Below are 21,886 nucleotides of genomic sequence, written 5' to 3'. Positions count from 1 at the left end.
TTTGTTTGCGTTGCGACTATTTTTACTTGCGTTGTGACTATTTTTACTTGCGTTGTGACTATTTGTATTTGCGTTGTGACTATTTGTTTGTGTTGTGTGTATAATTGTTTGCGTGCATTTAATAATAATGTGTTGATTTACTGGTATTTATGCTATGTCCTTTTGTACGATGGCCCACAAGGGACACTACAAACATTTAAAAATTGTCGACGCAAGCATAAAAAAGTTCTATTCAAATATAAAGAAGTCAATGCATACTTAAAAAAACCGCAAATAAAAAAATTTGATGCAAATATAAAAAAGTCGAGACAAACGTAAGAAAAACTCAAACGCAAATTTAAAGAAGGTATATAGTGCAAACGTAAAAAAGCAGTCGCTGCAAACATTAAATGCATTGATGCAAACACAAAAAACTTGCAAACAAGAATGAAGATGCCATATTATTGAAAGTAAACCAAATCGAAAATACATGCAGAAGTGCTGAAGCCATATCTATAGCTACCTGTGGGAAGACTTGTTTGTGCTAGAGAAACGTTTTTAAAATGTATTGTACCTTCTGTGGAGTAGAAGGAGTAGCTAGTGGCATCTGCGATGAATGTTCAGTGGAGCAAAATGTAGAACGGCTAATAACGCAGTATTTCCACTTTGGGTATCCTTACGATGCAATTGTGAGGCTTTTGGAGAAGAACGATATTCATATGTGTGTACGAACTCTAAAGAGGCGTTTAAGTTCTCTTGGTCTTAGGAGAAAAGGCAACACCACGTTAATAGACGATGCGATCAGAACAGCGATCCTACAAGAAATGAATGGGGTAGGAAAGCTGTCTGGCTACAGAAGCATATGGCACGCATTACGGTTAAGGCATCACATCCACGTTCCTCGAAACTTGGTGGCAGAAATCATGAAGGATATTGATCCCATTGGTGTAGAAGCAAAAAAAGCACAAAAACTGAAGAGAAGAACATTTAATTCTAGAGGGGCAAATCAGCTTAGCAATTTCCAAGAGGGCTTATTACGTCATTTTTAGGGTACTGCGTCTTGGTTGACAGTATAACAGTTATAAAATGCCTCTTGTCGTTGCTGTAGCTAGTGTGTGCTGTGTGCAACGTGGGATACAAAGTACCACAAAAGTATATTTTAATTAATGCTGTATTACTAAACTTATTTGTTTCAATAACAAGATTCAAAAGCAGAATCAAAATGACATATTTTGCCCTCATGAAAAGGCACCATTAAACTATATTAAATTGCCATGCATCTCTGTTAGAAAGCAACGCGCTAAATTCTTCAGAAAGTTTGTTATATGATTGATACGTTGATGGAATTTCAAGTAGTGGCCCACAAGTATGTGCTATAGGTCTACAGGTCTTGCCTTCAAGAACGTTAAACGTTACCTCGATAGATGGAAAACATATGACATCACTACCCGTGACGAACTGCAAAAATACGGGTAAACCTGCTTGCAAAGATCTAATATACCTTTTTAAGTGATCTAAGCACTGCCGTTCTTTTTCTGTTGCAGGCTCTGATCTAATTAATTTCGAAACCTTTTTGGTGGTTGGCTTTTTTGCCTCATACATCTTTTCTACATCTTCAATAGACTGAAAATCAGGAAATATTTTCAAAGCATTAAGAATTGGCCCCCAGCAATTCAATACATACCTCGGCTTTTGAATTATTTCTTGATGAGCAATTTCAGACAAAATTTGCTTTATGTTTTCCTTAGAGGGATTTCGAAAACACTTATAGTTAGTTAAAAAATCCATTACATCATCTTCATCTGCCACAAAATCGTCTTTAAAACATTTATCAAATGTGTCTCTCTCATCGTCAAAGAGATATTGGCGAGAAGATGCACGCAAAAATTCAGTAGAAACACTATCTTCGCCAAACAAGCACACTATGAGAAAACCTAGTGAGAGTGATAACGGATAATACCTATCCCTTACATACCCATATACTAATATACGTGCAATAGCTTCCCATTCTACCTTCTGATAGTCATGTCTTATAGCAGGAATCCTTTTGTGTGCTCCAACAGTCAAGGAGTTAAAGAACTGGTTCCAGAATGATGCAAGTGCATCACGAAAGACACCGTCTCCCTCCCCAGCTTCTTCTCTTCCATTGAAACCAAATAACTTGACGTGTATGTTCATCTGCAATACTCCTCGTTCTTTGAAAGTTGCTATCATATCTTCTTTCAGGAGTGTCCTGTGCCACAGGACAGACTAGACAGGACATTCTTTTAGGTCAAACATAACATCATGAAATGAATAGTCGTTCTCATATGTGTCTGTAAAAACAAAACAGTAATTCATTACCAAAATATTAATTTGTCACACAAATTTTTATACACAATTTGAGGGTACTCGGAGACTGCATAGTGCATATAGTATACCTCCGCTATTGTGAGGGATAAAACTTTGATGAACGGAATTTTGTACAATGGAAACAATAAAAATGTCAAACACGCGCTAGCCTAGTTTCTCAAATAAAGAGCAGAGGAATAATAATAACCATATATATATATAAAAAATATCTTTAAACTAATTACCTAATATTCTTTCAATTACATCATCTTGGAGGGTCTGACGTGTGCATATCTACTTCTTCTGACATAGCAGTAACTTTAAAAAATGCACAATTAAATAAAATGAAAATAGCAATATATAGCATTAATTGACATCATGGGACAATGTACTAATGCAACTTATTATTGCCATAAAATATACTATATGGGACCTACAAGGAATCTACAAACGATTTTTTATTCTTACTTTCTGGTACATTGCCTTCTTCATTTAAACTCCTGGATTCTGAATTTTCTAACAAATTTGATCTTTCTGTTGATGCAAAGCTGGATACCCCAGTGAATGATATTTCTGACCCTGCAGTTGCTGCACTATGTGATTGCCCATTTGTTGCCATGCTTGATTCACCTACAGCAATTTCAACATTTAATTCTCCAGTTCATATAATGGACTTACCTAAACTCTTATATCTTTTAATGAATGAAAATACTTTCAAACTAATCACCTAATATTCTTTCATTCACATCATTTTGAAAGTCAGACATCTGGATATAACCATCTACTTCTTCTGACATAGCAGAAACTTTAAAAAATGCATAATTGAGTAAAATAAGAAAAACAGTAATATACAGCATTTAACAATAATGGGACAACATATTAATATATAACTTAATTATTATTCCTATAAAAGCTATATATGGGACCTACAAAGGTAAAATGTAACTTATTGGGTTCAAGGGTGGAATATTAGGATTTTTTATTCTTACATTCTGGTACATTGTCTTCTCCATTTTTACTCCTGGATTCTGAATTTTCTAGCAAATTTGAACCTTCTATTGATGCAAAACTGGATAAACCAGTGAATGATATTTCTGACCCTGCAGTTGCTGCACTATGTTATTGCCCATTAGTTGCCATGCTTGATTCACCTGCAGCCACATTTAATTCTCCAGTTGATACTATGGTGGATTCACATAAGCTTGCTGTCTCACATGGTTGTCCTATTGATGTCATGCCTGATTGTATCCGCATATGCTAAACAATAAATCATATGTAATAAGGTAAACCGGCTTATAGCTACATACCTAATTAGATGGGAACTATGCTAGCAAGAAAATGCACCATACATAGGGAGTGGGAATCAATCTCAAAAACATATAATTGCATAGTGATATGTATAGCTGTTGTATATATATATATAGCTACAATGGCAGCAAAATGACATGATATATCTGTCAATTTCATCAAAGAATGGTTTTGTTCAAATTTTCCATGTTTTAGTGCATTTGCATTCAAAATAAATCATTTGCTATTGCACAGTTATTGAGTGCTACATAGTTTTCATTTATATTGTTTTTCCCATTAAACCCAATGATTGAACCTCACTTTTATGTAATGGAAACACATCAGTTGAATTAGTAGTTAGTTGTAGTTAGTAGTCTAGTAACTAGTGTGATAGTAGTTTCTAAGAATAGAAATATTGTTAAGCGACATCTTTTTGTTAATTGTTTATCACCTGTATATACGTATATTAAAAATTTAAAATCATACCTTATCCATCTTATCAAAGTCGGGATCACTGTCACTGCAGTCAGGATCACTGTCACTGCAGTAAGTCGGCTTGCACAAAAATTCCAAAAAATCGGATGTTTTGCAAACGTGAAAGGTAAGACGATTGTATGCCTTACCAATTTCTTTCTTGTATTTTTCTAATGTAAAGGGCTCACTGCTACCTGGCAGGGTAATAACTTTAGTGTGATCTGGGTAAAGTAGTGAGAAACCAAACGCTCCAGACGTTAAGTCGTTGTTAAACTTAACGATTTTCTCCGCGGCTCTTTTTAGCAATTCGTCAGCTCCAATGCTTGGGCGTACTGTAAGAGGCAACGAACTTCCTCTTACGAACTTTAAATCGTCATTGCGATATTTTCGTAAGCCGATATTAATCGTAACTTCACTCGGCGTTTTGTCTTTTCCCTTATTACGTTCTATTTTGGCTTTCTTCGCCTTGGGTTTAAATTTAGAGTTTCTTTCTTTCTCTTTCCGTTCACGGTATTCTTGAAAAGATAGCGGTGTCCTCGGCCCACTTGTTGAACTTGACGTTGTTGATACAGGCGTTGATGATAATGGCGAGCTGGTTGATGGCGGAGTTGTTGACTTTGTAGTATTTTCTGACGTACTTTCGTCACTTGCATGTGACGCCAATGTGCTTGTTTTACCACAAAGGTGGCAAAGTTTGGAATTTACTATTAAAGAAGAGCCACAATGGCTACAAAACATGTCCACAATCTCCTCATTAAAGTATACTATTCCTTTGTGTTGTATTTTAAGAAAAACCATGTGCAAATTGCATCTTCGTATGCATGCGCGCGCACGGTTTTCAATTTTTAAATGTTTGCATTAACTTTTTTATATTTGCATTAGCTCTTTTATGTTTGCCTTAGCTCTTTTATATGTTTGCTTTCACTTTTTTATGTTTGCAAATCAGCATAACCTTTTTTATGTTTGTTTTGTTTTTAAAAGTTTTCAAGCCTTTTTTATATTTGCATTGATGTATTAAATGTTTGAATCAACTTTTTTAACTATAGCATCAACTTTTTATGTTTGCGTCGACTTTTTTTAGTTTTTATCGACTTTGTTTTTAAATTTGCATAAACTTTTTTTCGTTTGTTGTGTCCCTTGCGGGCCATCGTACTTTTGTACGGTGGCCCAGAGGGCTCAACAAAAAATAAAAAGGAATGATACTTAAAATTAATAAAAACACAAATAAAGGTCTCACAACGCAAAAAAAAAATATCACAACACAATCAAAAAATATCACAACGCAAACAAAATATATCACAACGCAAACAAAATATATCACAATGCAAACAAAATATATCACAACGCAAACAAAATATATCACAACACAAACAAAATATATCACAACGCAAACAAAATATATCACAACGCAAACAAAAAATGCTACAGCGGAAGTAAAAGTCACTTGACGGAAGTAATATAAGTCACAACGGAAGTAGACACATTGAGTAAACGGGAATTTTGGCGGGAAAATATCCATGTGCGTGCCGAGAAGTAAAACCTAAAAAGTTGTTGTTTTGTTTTTCGCTGCTGGTTCCGTAAAAATGTTTTGTCAGATTTGTGGCGTGGAGGCACCAGATCACTCTAACTTCTGCTGGAAATGCGGGGCGTCTGTAAAAGACGAGAAAGACGGAGAAAATAAAAAGAAAACCGTAAGTTTCATGGAATTCAGAAAGAGGAAAGAAGCGGAACGATCATCTAGATTCCAACGAAAAAGAAGTTGAAGTCAGGAAGCAGTTCGACCTCCAAGACGAAGGGAATAGAGGATGCACAAGTGAGCATCAACGTCAGGTTTATGAAGTTCGAAGGTGACAAATTTAAAAAGTGTAGGGGACGAACCCTTCCTGTCAAAGTGCCAGTGACTGCAGACGTAAAGACAATTTTAGAGAGAAGCATTCGTAAACATGCAAACCACTTCAAAGATGTCCATGAGACCTTAGAATACACACTTATTTACCCCGATAACAGTGAAATAGTGCATCTAGCAGGAACAACTGAGCAGTTCGTCCTTAATAAATACAGAGAAGATGTGGGAAGGAACTATAACCGTATTACTATTTTCATTGCGAGCAAAACAGATTACATGAACAATAATTTATTTGAAATTGGCGAGAGTCTTGAAACAGAATCTTCTGACAACAACCATTGCAGTGAAGACGACAGTGATCGAATAATCGATGATGCCGTCACCAAAGAACGTTCCTTTCAACAGAGACGAGGGAATTGGAAACAGACAACATTGGATGAAGTGAACAGACCAAGCACGTCTAATGAAATTGCATTGCCAAGTAGTAATGGGGATCAAAAAAGACAATCGTCTGTTGCACATTACATTGAATGTCCATCATGCTTCAAAAATTTTCCTGTTAATGAAATTGCAGAGCATGCTGATAGGTGCGTGGACATCTGGATTGGTGAGGTACAAGTAGAAGACAGTGAAAACGAAAGTGAAATAGACACTGATCTTCCTGACCCTGGACTTGATGTGGAACTGTCAGATACGTCTAGCCTGAGGAATATTGCTCAGCAGTTAGCAGATATACATGTTAAGAAGGAACAACCCAGAAGAGTAAATGTTCGCAGAAAACACTTATGGATTGATTTCAAGGAAGCCAAAAAGAAATGGAACCTCACTGCAAATACACCTATTCGAGTTGTTTTTCTGGGTGAACCTGCAGTAGATGATGGAGGTCCCAAAAGAGAATTATTTTCAGGTAATTACCTTTCAATATCCAACCTGTATGAGAATGTTACAGCATGCCTATATATTCATTGATTACTGCATGAACATATCAATGATATGATGTACTTGTGTTTACCTATATAAGTACTAACTATTCAAAAGTTCAAAGGGGTAACAAGAAAAGTACATGCATGGATTGGTGTATGGGAAGATTTCTATGTTGCCTCCAACTATAAGAATAATTTTAACATTTCCATTTTTACCCCTTCTCATGCAATTCCATTTTTTCTTATATAATAAGAAACTACAACCAGCCTGTAGAGTGCCATATAAATATTATTATGCAAAAATGTTAATCTGAAGACAACATTACGAATACTTTGTTACTAGCTATAGCATAGCATAGTCTAGCATAGCAATAGACATACAGTAAATAACATCTGTCTGCAAGGAGTCCAAACCTCATGTTTAAGTCTATTTTAAATGTGCTATAATGAAAGTTCCAAAGTGACAGGTTGTGTATTGATGAGACCAACCCTAAACCATAAATAATTTTTAGTAGAAGTCTAATAAAAAATATGCAAATGAGTATTGACCTGATTAATATTCCTGGTATATGATACATCTGCTTTTAGAACTGTTGGAATATATTGAAGTAAAGTTGTTTGCAGATAGAAAGCCAATAAATTCAATAATTGGGCTTCAAAATGAAGATTTTAAGCTGGCAGGAGAAGTCATGGTGATGTCAATACTACAAGGTGGTCCTGCACCAGCATTCTTACATCCAGCTATATAGTTCCCCATCGAGAAACTCTCAAGTCTATTACAGGCATCCTTCAGTGAGTAATATAACATTTTGATTTCTGAAATTGTATATAAATCAATCTTAGTTAGCTAACTGAGGTTTTATTCAATTATTTTAATCCAGATCCATTTGTATCAAAAGTCAATTCATTAGTACTATGCCTGAACTGATGCAACTTGAGCAAGACTTGTCCGGTTGTGGTATTTTGGAAAGTGTCAAGAAGTGTCCTGAGCTTTGGAAATTTGCCTTTGTTTGTGGTAGTTCTAATCTGAAGTCACCAGATGAATTCCTTGATGACCTGGAAGTAAAATACAGCCAGTCGCAACTGCAGAAAGATAAAGAAATTGATGTCTTTAAGTACTTTTGCGAGTTCATTCAGTCACTAGAGTTTGATGAAGGTGAGGGAAATTCACGTCATTCACCTCATATTGATTTGTTGTCAGACCAGCTTTACTTTATCAATGTGTTTGTGAATAAACAATTGTGTAGCTGGAAGGCCTCCAGTTTCTACACTCCTGATCAAAAGGACTGTATTACGTACATTCCTTAATTATTTAGCTATGGTAAATAATATAACATATAAGATGCTTAACCTCTAACCTATAAGATGCTTAAAGAGTAATGTCCTATGGATGGCTAGCCAAATTTGATTTTGAATTCAATTAAGTTCATATTGTGCAAAAAAAGGCATCGCTGTGCTTTTTTTACACTTATCTTTATTGCTTGTAATATTACAGAAATATCTATAGCGGATTTACTAAAGTGGATGTCAGGAACTAAGACCACTCCAGTTTTGGGATTTTCAAAGAAGAAGACTTTAGTATTTGTTCATGGTTGTAAAGAAGGGTGCCGTTGCCGTCCAACTGTGTCAACTTGCGACCTGTTACTTAAGGTACCGGTTCACATTACCAACGAAGAAGACATGAAAATTATGATGACCTCTGCGCTCAAAGAATCGTGTGGCTTTGGTTTCATATAAATCTACTTTGTTTAAGTGATTTCACTACATACATATCACACATGTACAGTACTTTTTAAAAGTAGCGAGTTTAAGATGCACCAAAATCTACGAGCGGACGTGACATGAAAACAGCTGCTTGACATGGGGGCGTAACTAGAGTGTTAATTGGGGGGGGGGGTTTCAAATAGCCGTTAAATGCGAATAGCACGATGTTTTAGAGACATAGCGTAGAAGCAACGCCTTTAAAACGTAATCGCACAATTGTTGAAATTAACAGGACAACTATTCGCAATAACGGTCTATAATTGAATCCGCAGTATTCTGTTTGACGGATTTCTTTTGTACGCATACGTGTTTTCAAAAGAAATCCGTCGGGCAGAGCAGAATATATGAGTATTCACCCGAACAAGGTTGTATTCCTCAATTCAATTAACGCTCCATGCTAATAGTGTTGGGAAACTATTTTTAATTTGCTTTTTATACGGCTCTGACTTTGTCTACAAAAAGACATCTATAATTTTATACCTGTTGTGAATTTTTGAAAATAACGGCAAGGGCAGTATTACTTCACGTTTGCATCGTAGATTTGGCGCATCATGTTAAATGTTCACATTTTTATTGCCAATGTTAAATTAATATTGTTTAAAATGTTACAACTTGTTGTAGCGTTCTAGGTTTTAATAGAGTACACTAGCCCTACCTGGCTCTTGGCTACTAAACTCACCAGTTGCCCTAATCTCTTATTGTTTGTAAAGAACTTGGAGCAATGCTTTGTCTGCGTGCTTTGTCTATGGTGTTATATAAAGTTTATGTAATACATACTATATGTGTGCTATAGCAATAAAGTAGCATTCAATATTAACACTAATTATACAGGAAAATGTAATGTTAAAATCCCCCATTCAGTATTTTCAAACAGGTATAACTGTATTTTACTGCAAAGGGTTAACAACAGCTATTAAATACTCAAATAGATCATGTGCTTCTACATGATTCGCTGGATAAGGTAAAGCTTCATTGTCCATTACATAGTGGAAGTATTCTTGAAAAATATTCATCTCACCATCAATAACCTGAATTTGTGCATGGTTTTGCACTGCCGCTGTTTGGTCATTTGTAACAGGGACTTTACAGTCTGCAGCCCCTGAACGCTGAGGCAGAAAAAACAATACATCAGGCACACCTGGAACAGTACCATACTTTGACCGTTGTATTCGATGTGTGTTCCAGTGATTCTTGACTTTATCCAGGTCATCTTGTAAAAGAGACTCAAAACAAAACCAAAGACATTCAAGGTGAAATTCACTGCCAATATCAAGTACCTCAGTTGCTGCCATTTCTTTAAAAAAATCAATCCACCATGAAGATCTTCCCCTAGGACCACCAAGCTTCTATACGTTGGTTACTCGGAGATGTCCCATATTTGTGGGACTTGGACCCTGAAAATTCATCACTTCCATGCTGACGAAAATATGCTTGGATTGCAGCCATTATCCCATTTTCTGTTCCACAATCAGTTCGGAGTAGCATGGGACAGCCAGAATGTTCTCTGACACACTCCAAAAAAAAATTGATCTTGTAATATTGATCTTGGTAATTTTTCGAGTCCTCCAAAATATCTGTATTTTTATTTCTCCAAGCAGTGTAAAGCATCATCTGTCCCAACCAAGCAACAAAATCAGCAAGACATAACTTTTCCAATTTCTTTGGTCTTCTCTGATACCTTTTAATAATATTATCTGACTCAATATCAACAGAATTATCAGGAAGTTCTTTTATTTTATCCATGCTTTTCAATAAGAATGTCAGACGTATTGATAAATTGGAATTCTCAAGATGATTAAAAACATATATATTATGTTACACTAGTAAAATATTAAAAGCAAACTTTTCCAAGCTTTCGGACGAACGCGTCCATCATCAGGGAATAACTGGCGTAAAACAAATTCTAGCCTTAAATACGGTCTACAAATGTGCATACATTAATAATTATACAATAATAATTAAGCCTAAAGTTAAAACCTATTATAAGAGGAAGGGTACCAAAAGCCCAATTATATAACACAGTACTCTCTGTTTAAAGAATGACAATAGTTCATAGTTCTTATTTCTTTAAAATCGGCTTATAAACGTCAGGAAGTATCCTACCATTATCTCTGTTCGAAATACCGTTACCCGATTGCTCAATCATACATGCTTCTTTCCATTTACGTTGCGCCCATCTGCTCTCTTTACATAATAATTTTGAATCGTTCCATGCTATACCATGCTCACAATCATACCCATGCTTAGCCAAAGCTGACTTTTCAATCTTCCCTAAACGGACTGCTGCCTTGTGTTCCTTCTCTCGCGTTCCAAAAGCTCGTCCTGTTTCACCAATGTATTCTACATCACAGCCCGCACAGGGGATGCTATACACCACCCCTGTCTGTTCTTGGATTGATAATACATCCTTTGGTTTTACTAACTGTTTTTTCAACGTGCATACCGGCCTCATTGCAACTTTAAATCCGTTTTTAATTAATGTCCGTTTTAATCGTTCCGTTGTACCTTGAATATACGGAAGGACTACTAAACCATTGCCCTTATCCAGGTCTGTTGGTTGTTCAGCATCGCCCACTGATAAATTACCACTTCCAATTTCCCTACAAATTCTCGTTAACATTTCTTTAGGGTAACCGTTGCCTCTCAAAACTTTATATACTCGTTTCTCTTCTTGCTTTTGCTCCTTCGCATCATTACATACGCCAACTGGCTCTCTAAAGAGTGTCCTTGCAACCGCATTCTTATGCTGCCTTGGATGATGGGAATCGAACGGTAAATATCGATCCGAATGCATCGGCTTTCGGTATACCTTTGTGTGGACCATACCATCATCACTAACTTTATTTAGCGTATCAAGAAACGCAAGGCCTTCCTTCTTATTATATCTCTCCACTGTAAACTTAATGTGATCACTTTGAGTGTTCAAATGGTCATGGAAGTTAGAAATCTGCGATTTCTTCAGTGCTGTGATCGTGTCATCCACAAATCTGTAATAAAACCTCAGACTATCAACAAAAGTATTCAACGCTTTGATTTCCAATTCTTCCATCACTAAATTAGCCACAATCACCGACACCGGTGACCCCATTGCTGTACCATGTATTTGCTTATAATATCTTCCTCTGAATTGGAATTCTGTCGATTTTAGACAAAACTCCAAGAGTTCAACAACATCCTGTGCTAATAATGACGTCCTTTTTACTAATGTTAAATCCTTATCCAGTCTTGAAGCCGCAATCTGAACTGCTAATTCCACCGGGATTGAAGTAAATAATGCCACAACATCAAACGACACCATTTCCTCATCATCTTCCAACCGGAACTCACTTACTTTCCGAACCCACTCATATGAATTCTTTATAAGGTGCTGAGAGTTACCAACAAGTGGAGATAAAATACCACGTAGAAACTTTGACAACTCGTATGTTGTAGAGCCAATAAAACTAACAATAGGTCGTAATGGTATGCCATCTTTATGGATCTTTGGTAACCCATAAGCGCGGTGTTATACCATCCGTCGTCCTTAACTTTCGGTATAACTTTTTTCCCAGCTTTTCTTTCTTTGTAACCAAAATTAATTTCAATCGCTTTTCGCATTCTTTTGCTGGATCTTTATCCAATAACATGTATGTCTTATTGTCATTCAACATATTGTTTATTTTCTCTTCATACTGAATTCTATCCATCACCACTGTCGTATTACCTTTGTCTGCTTTCAAGATCACTATTGTTTCATCCTCCTTTAAATCCCTTATAATTTGCCTTTCTCTTTTAGTCATGTTGTCCTTTGGTAACTTCGCCTGTTTCAATATACTAGCCGTTTCTGTTCTAATTTCAGTTTTTTGTATCCCATCTAGACTGTAAATTGAACTTTCTACCTCGGCAATAATATCCATAATCGGAACACGTTTTGGTGCCATTGCAAATTTCAAATCTTTTTGTAATACAGAGCATTCATCGGTTGTGAAGTTTCTACTCGAAAGATTTTTAACCCACTTCGACTTATCTATAATGATATTGTCCCTATTTCTTGAACGTTCCCACGCTCTCAATTTCTTCTGATGTTTCTCAATCGTAATCGTCTTTAGTTCCGTAAGATACGAGTCAATCTCTCTCTGATAACGACGCCATAAACGATCTCCACACCCATTACGAACAAGATCACTCAAGCTTAAAATCCCTTGCTCGAGCCTTTTAATCGACCTGTGATTTTCGGTTATACGAAATTAGAACAGAAACGGTTAGTATATTGAAACAGGCGAAGTTACCAAAGGACAACATGACTAAAAGAGAAAGGCAAATTATAAGGGATTTAAAGGAGGATGAAACAATAGTGATCTTGAAAGCAGACAAAGGTAATACGACAGTGGTGATGGATAGAATTCAGTATGAAGAGAAAATAAACAATATGTTGAATGACAATAAGACATACATGTTATTGGATAAAGATCCAGCAAAAGAATGCGAAAAGCGATTGAAATTAATTTTGGTTACAAAGAAAGAAAAGCTGGGAAAAAAGTTATACCGAAAGTTAAGTACGACGGATGGTATAACACCGCGCTTATATGGGTTACCAAAGATCCATAAAGATGGCATACCATTACGACCTATTGTTAGTTTTATTGGCTCTACAACATACGAGTTGTCAAAGTTTCTACGTGGTATTTTATCTCCACTTGTTGGTAACTCTCAGCACCATATAAAGAATTCATATGAGTGGGTTCGGAAAGTAAGTGAGTTCCGGTTGGAAGATGATGAGGAAATGGTGTCGTTTGATGTTGTGGCATTATTTACTTCAATCCCGGTGGAATTAGCAGTTCAGATTGCGGCTTCAAGACTGGATAAGGATTTAACATTAGTAAAAAGGACGTCATTATTAGCACAGGATGTTGTTGAACTCTTGGAGTTTTGTCTAAAATCGACAGAATTCCAATTCAGAGGAAGATATTATAAGCAAATACATGGTACAGCAATGGGGTCACCGGTGTCGGTGATTGTGGCTAATTTAGTGATGGAAGAATTGGAAATCAAAGCGTTGAATACTTTTGTTGATAGTCCGAGGTTTTATTACAGATTTGTGGATGACACGATCACAGCACTGAAGAAATCGCAGATTTCTAACTTCCATGACCATTTGAACACTCAAAGTGATCACATTAAGTTTACAGTGGAGAGATATAATAAGAAGGAAGGCCTTGCGTTTCTTGATACGCTAAATAAAGTTAGTGATGATGGTATGGTCCACACAAAGGTATACCGAAAGCCGACGCATTCGGATCGATATTTACCGTTCGATTCCCATCATCCAAGGCAGCATAAGAATGCGGTTGCAAGGACACTCTTTATGAGAGCAGTTGGCGTATGTAATGATGCGAAGGAGCAAAAGCAAGAAGAGAAACGAGTATATAAAGTTTTGAGAGGCAACGGTTACCCTAAAGAAATGTTAACGAGAATTTGTAGGGAAATTGGAAGTGGTAATTTATCAGTGGGCGATGCTGAACAACCAACAGACCTGGATAAGGGCAATGGTTTAGTAGTCCTTCCGTATATTCAAGGTACAACGGAACGATTAAAACGGACATTAATTAAAAACGGATTTAAAGTTGCAATGAGGCCGGTATGCACGTTGAAAAAACAGTTAGTAAAACCAAAGGATGTATTATCAATCCAAGAACAGACAGGGGTGGTGTATAGCATCCCCTGTGCGGGCTGTGATGTAGAATACATTGGTGAAACAGGACGAGCTTTTGGAACGCGAGAGAAGGAACACAAGGCAGCAGTCCGTTTAGGGAAGATTGAAAAGTCAGCTTTGGCTAAGCATGGGTATGATTGTGAGCATGGTATAGCATGGAACGATTCAAAATTATTATGTAAAGAGAGCAGATGGGCGCAACGTAAATGGAAAGAAGCATGTATGATTGAGCAATCGGGTAACGGTATTTCGAACAGAGATAATGGTAGGATACTTCCTGACGTTTATAAGCCGATTTTAAAGAAATAAGAACTATGAACTATTGTCATTCTTTAAACAGAGAGTACTGTGTTATATAATTGGGCTTTTGGTACCCTTCCTCTTATAATAGGTTTTAACTTTAGGCTTAATTATTATTGTATAATTATTAATGTATGCACATTTGTAGACCGTATTTAAGGCTAGAATTTGTTTTACGCCAGTTATTCCCTGATGATGGACGCGTTCGTCCGAAAGCTTGGAAAAGTTTGCTTTTAATATTTTACTAGTGTAACATAATATATATGTTTTTAATCATGAGAGTTCCGAGTAACATAACCACATTACATTTTATTCTCAAGATGATTGTCTTAAAGGCATTTGCATTACTAGGTAAACAGCCTCTCGTGCACTTCAACAGTGATGAGAAATTTGTTATCAATATGTCTCACCTTGTTAACAACGTTCTTATTGCCTTCTTTTGCTTTTTTGCATGCCTTACGAAGTAACTTGCTCATTCCTCTTCATTAGTAATATATGAAAGGATATAAACAGCACAAGCTTAAGGATCTAATACGTACTGAATATCCATGTTAGCTTTCCATGCTCTGATAAAATTTGGGTTGTAAATTTGGACTGTCGGAGGTTATGAAGCCCGTGCATGACCTAATGCACAAAGGGCTGGCGTGGTGCTGGTTGGAAACACACAAGAAAGCGTGGAAAGAAGTGAAACATCTAATCGCAACGACCCCGGTCCTCGCGTACTACAAGCCGTCAGAAAGTCTGGAGATTCAATGCGATAGCAGTCAGACTGGGTTGGGAGTGGCTCTGATGCAGAATGGTCATCCGATTGCATATGCTAGTTGAACACTATCTGAGACAAAGACACGCTATGCTCAGATAGAGAAGGAAATGTTGGCCATTGTTTATGCGGTCGAGAAGTTTAATGACTATACGTTTGGCAGAAAAGTTACCATCTATAGTGATCATAAACCGTTGGAAAGTATTCTGAAGAAACCTCTTCATCGAGCGCCCAAGAGGCTGCAGGGCATGATGATCCGTCTCCAGAAGTACGATATCAAAGTGAAGTATGAGAAAGGAAGTAACATGTTTCTTGCCGATACATTGTTGAGAGAGAGTATACCCGGGGATGAGAAAAGTGGTCCAGAGTTCGAGACATCAATATGATGAAATACCTGCCAATTTCTGATGAGCGATTAAAGGTAATACAACAGAAACAAAAAGCGATGAATCCCTCCAAGTCTTGACGACGGTGATTCGACAAGGCTGACCAGAGCAAAAAGAAGATATTCCAAATGTTGTGGCACCGTATTTCAACATCCGAGACGAGATATCGGTCCAAGATAGTCCAGTGTTTAGAGGAGAAAGAGTGATTATCCCAATAGCAATGAGAAGTAAAATGCTGGGAAAAGTCCACAACTCCCATCTGGGAGTAAATGGGTGTCCCAATCGAGCTCGAGATTGTTTGTACTGGGCCGGTATGTCCAACGATATCAAGAACCATGTGTCAACCTGTGAAGCCTGTCGTGAGTACGAGAGAAGTCAGCCAAAGGAAACTTTGTGTAGTCATGAAGTGCCAAGTCGACCGTGGCAACGTGTAGGAATAGATCTATTTGAACTAGAGGGCAAGTACGATCTAGTAACCATGGACTACTTTAGTGATTTCTTTGAGCTGGATCATTTGAAGAATATCTGCTCAGTATACATCATTAGGAAAGTCAAGAGTCATTTCGCGAGACACAGCATACCGGGACAGGTGATAACAGACAATGGCCTGCAGTTCCGTGGCAAACGACTTCCAGATATTCACTAAGGAATGAGACTTCAAGCATATGTCACCTGTAGTCCATACCATAGTAAAGCGAATGGTTAAGCCGAAAGCGCAGTAAAGGAAGCTAAGAAGATTCTAAGAAAGTCAAAGAAAGCGAAGTCAGACGTGTTTTTGGCTGTACTTGACCATAGAAACACCCCCTCCGCAAGTATGAAGAGTAGTAGTCCAGCCCAACAACACCTATTAAACAGGCGAGCACGAACTTTGTTGCCAACAACAGCGAAGCTACTACAACCACAAATGATTGACAGCGGTATCGCGATAGAGAAATTGGCGGAGCTGAAAAGACAACAAGCCAAATATTACAACAGGGGAGCTGTTGAATTTGAATCCTTTGGATGAAGAAGATGTGGTCAGGGTAAAGAAAAGAGTGGGAGAAAGGTGTGCTGCGAAAACGTCTAGATCAGAGATCGTATGAAATAAAGACACCATGTGGTATACTAAGAAGAAATAGAGTGCAACTAAGGAAAACCAACGAAGCACCTCCAGATATCGAGCAGAGATCAGCTATGGATGATTTGACACCATTGTCAATCTGGATTTGACTCAGGAAACCAAACGGGCCCTTCTAATGAATTGGGCAGTAGTGTTCTGATTGGTTTTCTATTCCATCCCTCAAGAAATAACTGCAAGTGGTGATCTATGCGAGGCTGATATACAACTGTAGGCACCAAATGTGTATTTCGTCTGCAGCATTTAGTAAACCAACATCCTCCATGTGGTGGAAGAGGTTATAATATACATAAGCACAACCTGTAAATACATCCCTCCACAGCCTTTCTGAAAAGTAGAATGTTCAATTTATAGTCCGGTTTTGAATACTGATTTGACCCATTTCCTTTGGCCTGCACCCTGTTACGTATGTAACTGGTGGTTGAATAAACATTTATTGCTCCGGCGGCAGTGCCGGAGTTGAAAATTTGCCCTGGTTTTGTTTTGTTTTTTATTTTTCGTCGTCGCAAGGGTGTAATGGCACAAAATATACTAGTATTTGAAATGTGTATGTGACCGTATTTATCTACATCCCAGTCTTGTCTCCCAAGAGTTGTGGTTAACAGCTTTGGCTAATTCTCCGATGTGCGATTCGATTTCGCTCGCATGATATGGCAATTCCTTCAAGAGGAACAAATAAACCGTTCTTTTCATGCTGTTCGATTAAGTTTAGTCGTAGTTTGCACAGGATTGAAGATTTAATATAACTATGTAAGCGTGAATTCCAAAGGCAAAGTGTAAGACAAAGCGAATGTATCATGCGGTTTATTTACATTTTTGAACGATGAACTTCTATACTTTTTAAAGTACGATGTGCTTCTGAATTTCGCGATCGAATATTTATAGGTTCGCAAGGCATCTAAATGCGAATATGAAATGTATTGTTTATGTTCAGAAGCTCTATATTAAAGACTTGCATGTGCATTGGAGTTAATGCCAGAACAGGCGTCTTGTTTTACAAAAGATTTATAGCGCTGAACCTCTTCCTAAAATTTAACAAATATAACAGAGTTATTCAATAAATATGTTGTTACCAATTCTCTGATTGTGTACACTTCTTTCGGCTATGAAACTTCCTCGGTCTGGGCCTCTGTCTTTACGTGTCAACATGAAGCATGCCACATCTGCATTTTCTCCACCATGATCTCCTATTACAGGCATTAGCACAGTGAATATTCAACAACTTTTATAGTCATACTTAGACATTTTTGAAACCTCCGATAGTGATACTAAATCAAAATCACTCACCCCTCGCATGTGAAGGCAAACCATATCTATCAACACCACTTACAAAATATGATAAAACTGTGGTAGCTTTATTATCTGTTGAACACTTTATGAAAATGATCATATGGGAAAAACCGTCAATCATGCCGTGTATCACCAATCGCCAACGTATCAGCTTATGATTACCATCAAGGTGATACAGAACTCTAGGTGAGAATACGTTATAACCTCTTTGCTGTATGATTCGACTTTCCAATATTCTAAGGAGAACCTTATTTGGATCCACTATGTGCATGCTTCTTCTCACCCTTATCTCCTGCACACAAACCCTCCTGCCGCAAGATGGCCCAACATTCGCCTGTATCCACAGTTAGGAAATAGCTTGAGAATCTGAGAAACTTGTTCATCTTGGTTTTCATCCGTTATGTCAGAATATTTTTCGCTAACTGACAATGAATACAATGACAATCTTCTTTTCACCATACTTTTCGATGTCCCAAGCATATCTGTCATTTCTGGAACTGAAAACCCCAAATCTAGGAATAGTTCAAGCTGTTCTGGAGGTATATCAAAGTAAGGTCTTCCTTTGTCACCTGTGAAAATCTTTGAAGTGTGATATCCATCAGCCCGAGAGTGCTGCTGGCTTTCTCTTACTATTCCCTCGGCGCCATCCAAACATCGATAAATATCCCCTTTACATCTGGCGAGCATATTTTTCAGTTAGTCAATTCAATATGTTATGCTATCATAAGTATCCTCATTTGGCATGGTTTCAATCATACGACATATTTAACAGATATTTCTTGTATAATGTTCAAGCAATTGCTCTCTAATATCTTCAACGACTCGTGATATTTTCGTGATAATTTAAACGCAATTACATATTAGGCATTTTTTTTGGCAATCACATATACATTTTTACACTGTTCACAAATTGCTAAAATATTAATTTGTAAGTGGGGATTCGTTTTGGATTCCTTTTTTGAGATATTTCTTCTCAGTTTCTTCTTTGTTTGGCCATGTTCGCAATTTCAAATTTTCAATCTAGCAAACTGACTCGTATATATACCTGGAGTAACATTACAAGTGCAGTCCAGCCGAAACATCGTGTGATTTTTTACCCTTATGCTGTGTATTGTTAGTCCATTAATTCTCTCAAGCTACAGATATGCATTGCAACACATCTGAAACAAACTCAAGGTGTTGCTCTCTAAAACATGAAAATGCAACACTCACTCATGATAATTTTAATTCTGAACCATGGTATGCAATTTTTTGCTATTCATTTCCTTTTCCTCTATTATGGCATGCTGTTAATGCAATAATCACACTGATTTCTATTGTAGAACATGCGATGCTAACATACCAGCAGACCATTCAATGATGAGAACAAACGTGCATGTAAATATAGGATGCAGAATGTAAATATAATGTGGTGCTGATGTTGAGGTAGTTTTTAGATAAAAACACCAAACCACACTGACTACAAACTCTGTTCTTAGTAAACTAACCCTCAAACTCTAATATTGGATAACACAAAGGAAAATAGTGGATTTGTGCTGTGGCTTCCAATGTTTTATTTATCCTGCATTTTTCAAAAAAATACCAGGCAAATGCAGCATTTCATGCTGGTATGCAATGAAAACCAAACAATTTATTTATTTGAACAAATCAATTATTTATTAATAAATTGTGTCATATTCTCACACAAAACTTGAATGTGAAAAAACAGTGCAATATTCAATTCTTGTTTTGTTCTTGTCAGCGAACAAAATCAAGAGACAAAAAGTATTAACCTTTTAGGAAAAAGAGGATACTTGAGAAAGCAGTGCTACGGTACAACAACGATCTGGTAAAAAAAAGTATTAAGACAGCATAAGTCTATGAAACAAAAAGAGTTTGTAAACAAGAGAAAAAACGATTATGCCAATTTGGAGCCTGTTAGGAAAAAAAGGATACTTGAGAAAGCAGCGCTACGCGACAACAACGGTTGTGTAAAAAAGAAACTTATTCCTGAGACAAACGAACAAAAGTATAAATCAATGGACCCCATAAAGAAGAAAATCCTTCTTGAAACAGATAAGCAGAAATATATGTCAATGGACCCAATCAAAAAGAAAGCTCTTCTAGAAACAAATGCAGGAAAATATGAATCAATGAACCCTATAAAAAAAGAAAGCTCTTGGATCAAATGCAGAAAAAAAAAGCTCTCCTTGAAACAAATAAGCAGAAATATATATCAATGCACCCAATACAAAAGAAAGCTCTTCTAAAAACAAATAAGCAAAAATATAAATCAGTGGACCCAATAAAAAAGAAAGCTCTTCTTAAAAACTAATACAGAAAAATATAAATCAAAGCAATGTAAAGTATTAATGGATATACATGAATTGGATGATTATATCGCCTACGTTTCACCTTAAAATAAGAGAGGGCCCTTATTATATATGCTCTGTTTGTAATCGATTACTCTACAAAAAGTCAGTGGTGTCCGGTGGCCCATATATGCAATGCAAAACAGTAATTTGAAATGCATGATTTCATTTTGCAACGCGCTAAAACGTTTGGCCAATACTGTTAGAAGTTTTGCAGTGCACAACAATATGTTTCAGTGCACAACAATACTTTCCCAATGCACAACAATATTTTCGCAGTGCACAACAATATTTTTCAGTGCACCGAAATATTTTCCAAATGCACAACAGTATTTCATGCAGTGCACAACATTTTTTGCAGTGCTAAGTAATACTCGATTTGTCGCTCCATCCTGCTTTTCCACTGAGGCGTTTTGCCAGGGGCCGACTTTTTTTTTCGCAGACATAAGGGGAAAATAAGTATACCAATGTGGAAAATACCAATCTGTTAGTAGAATGTTTAATAGGCTTTTGAGCATGGATGAAATACTAAAAGATTACTCTTTAAGAGTGACTGTCCATAAAAATCAAACAAAATTCAAAATCTGTGGCAAACTTTAAAAAATCGATTTCGCTCATACTTTCAAGTCTAAAAGGGTAATGTCTCCTAAGAACCATGGTATAGTTTGATAGGTTAAATATCGTCGGATCTTGGAGAAATATACAAATTATCGAACACGGTCAAAAATGGCATCTGAGCGGGTGATCTTTGGGCCAATTTTGGCGCCCTCATGTGGAATATTTAAGTACTTTTCATTAAAAATATAACCTAATCCTTGTTAAATAATCACTTGGTTACTGTTTAGCCAAATTTGGGGTCAATCACACAATCCTATAGTCAAATAATTACATTCTCAATGTGTATATTTTGTAACAATAATATGGGGTCTTATAAAAATCATTATAACAAATGTGCTATGTCTTTAAATCCTTCAATACTTTGGTGGCAGAAAGTTTAAACAAGGATCTTTCCATTGATGGAAAAAAATGTTTGGGCAAATGCTTTTGGCCAAGATGTCAGCGTGCAAAACTTAGGTGAAATTGTACTCCTGTGACTTTTGAGGTCAAAGTACGCCAGGTCTAAATCCGTGCTTATTTTGAATTGTAAACAACAAAATTGCTTGAAAACAAGTATAGAAAGAAAACTACTGTAAGTCTTAAGCCATCCATACCTGTTGCGATTTGTATATTCCACTTCATTGGTACACTTGGCTTTATAATCGAACATAAACACGCGCAACATGATGCAAATTGTTTTCCTCTCCAAAACAATCGCCACAGGGAACCCATTATTATCAACACATAAATTGATCGGGACTTGAAACCAGAATACGATCACAAAATATG

General features: G+C 36.8%; 2 protein-coding genes across 2 annotated transcripts; one reads left to right on the top strand and one right to left on the bottom strand.

The window, feature by feature from the left end:
* Positions 1–10,663: 10,663 nt before the first annotated feature.
* LOC114538574 lies at positions 10,664–11,902 on the bottom strand. The gene has a single exon (XM_028559708.1). It carries the CDS (start codon positions 11,900–11,902, stop codon positions 10,664–10,666), a length of 1,239 nt encoding a protein of 412 aa, XP_028415509.1.
* A 981-nt stretch (positions 11,903–12,883) lies between these two features.
* On the top strand, positions 12,884–14,605 carry LOC114538573. The gene has a single exon (XM_028559707.1). It carries the CDS (start codon positions 12,884–12,886, stop codon positions 14,603–14,605), a length of 1,722 nt encoding a protein of 573 aa, XP_028415508.1.
* The last annotated feature ends 7,281 nt before the right edge of the window (positions 14,606–21,886 follow it).

This window comes from Dendronephthya gigantea, unplaced genomic scaffold (assembly GCF_004324835.1).
Source record: "Dendronephthya gigantea isolate DGI-Jeju-01 unplaced genomic scaffold, DenGig_1.0 000188F, whole genome shotgun sequence".
NCBI lineage: Eukaryota > Metazoa > Cnidaria > Anthozoa > Malacalcyonacea > Nephtheidae > Dendronephthya > Dendronephthya gigantea.
This window is presented reverse-complemented; position numbering and strand designations above follow the sequence as displayed.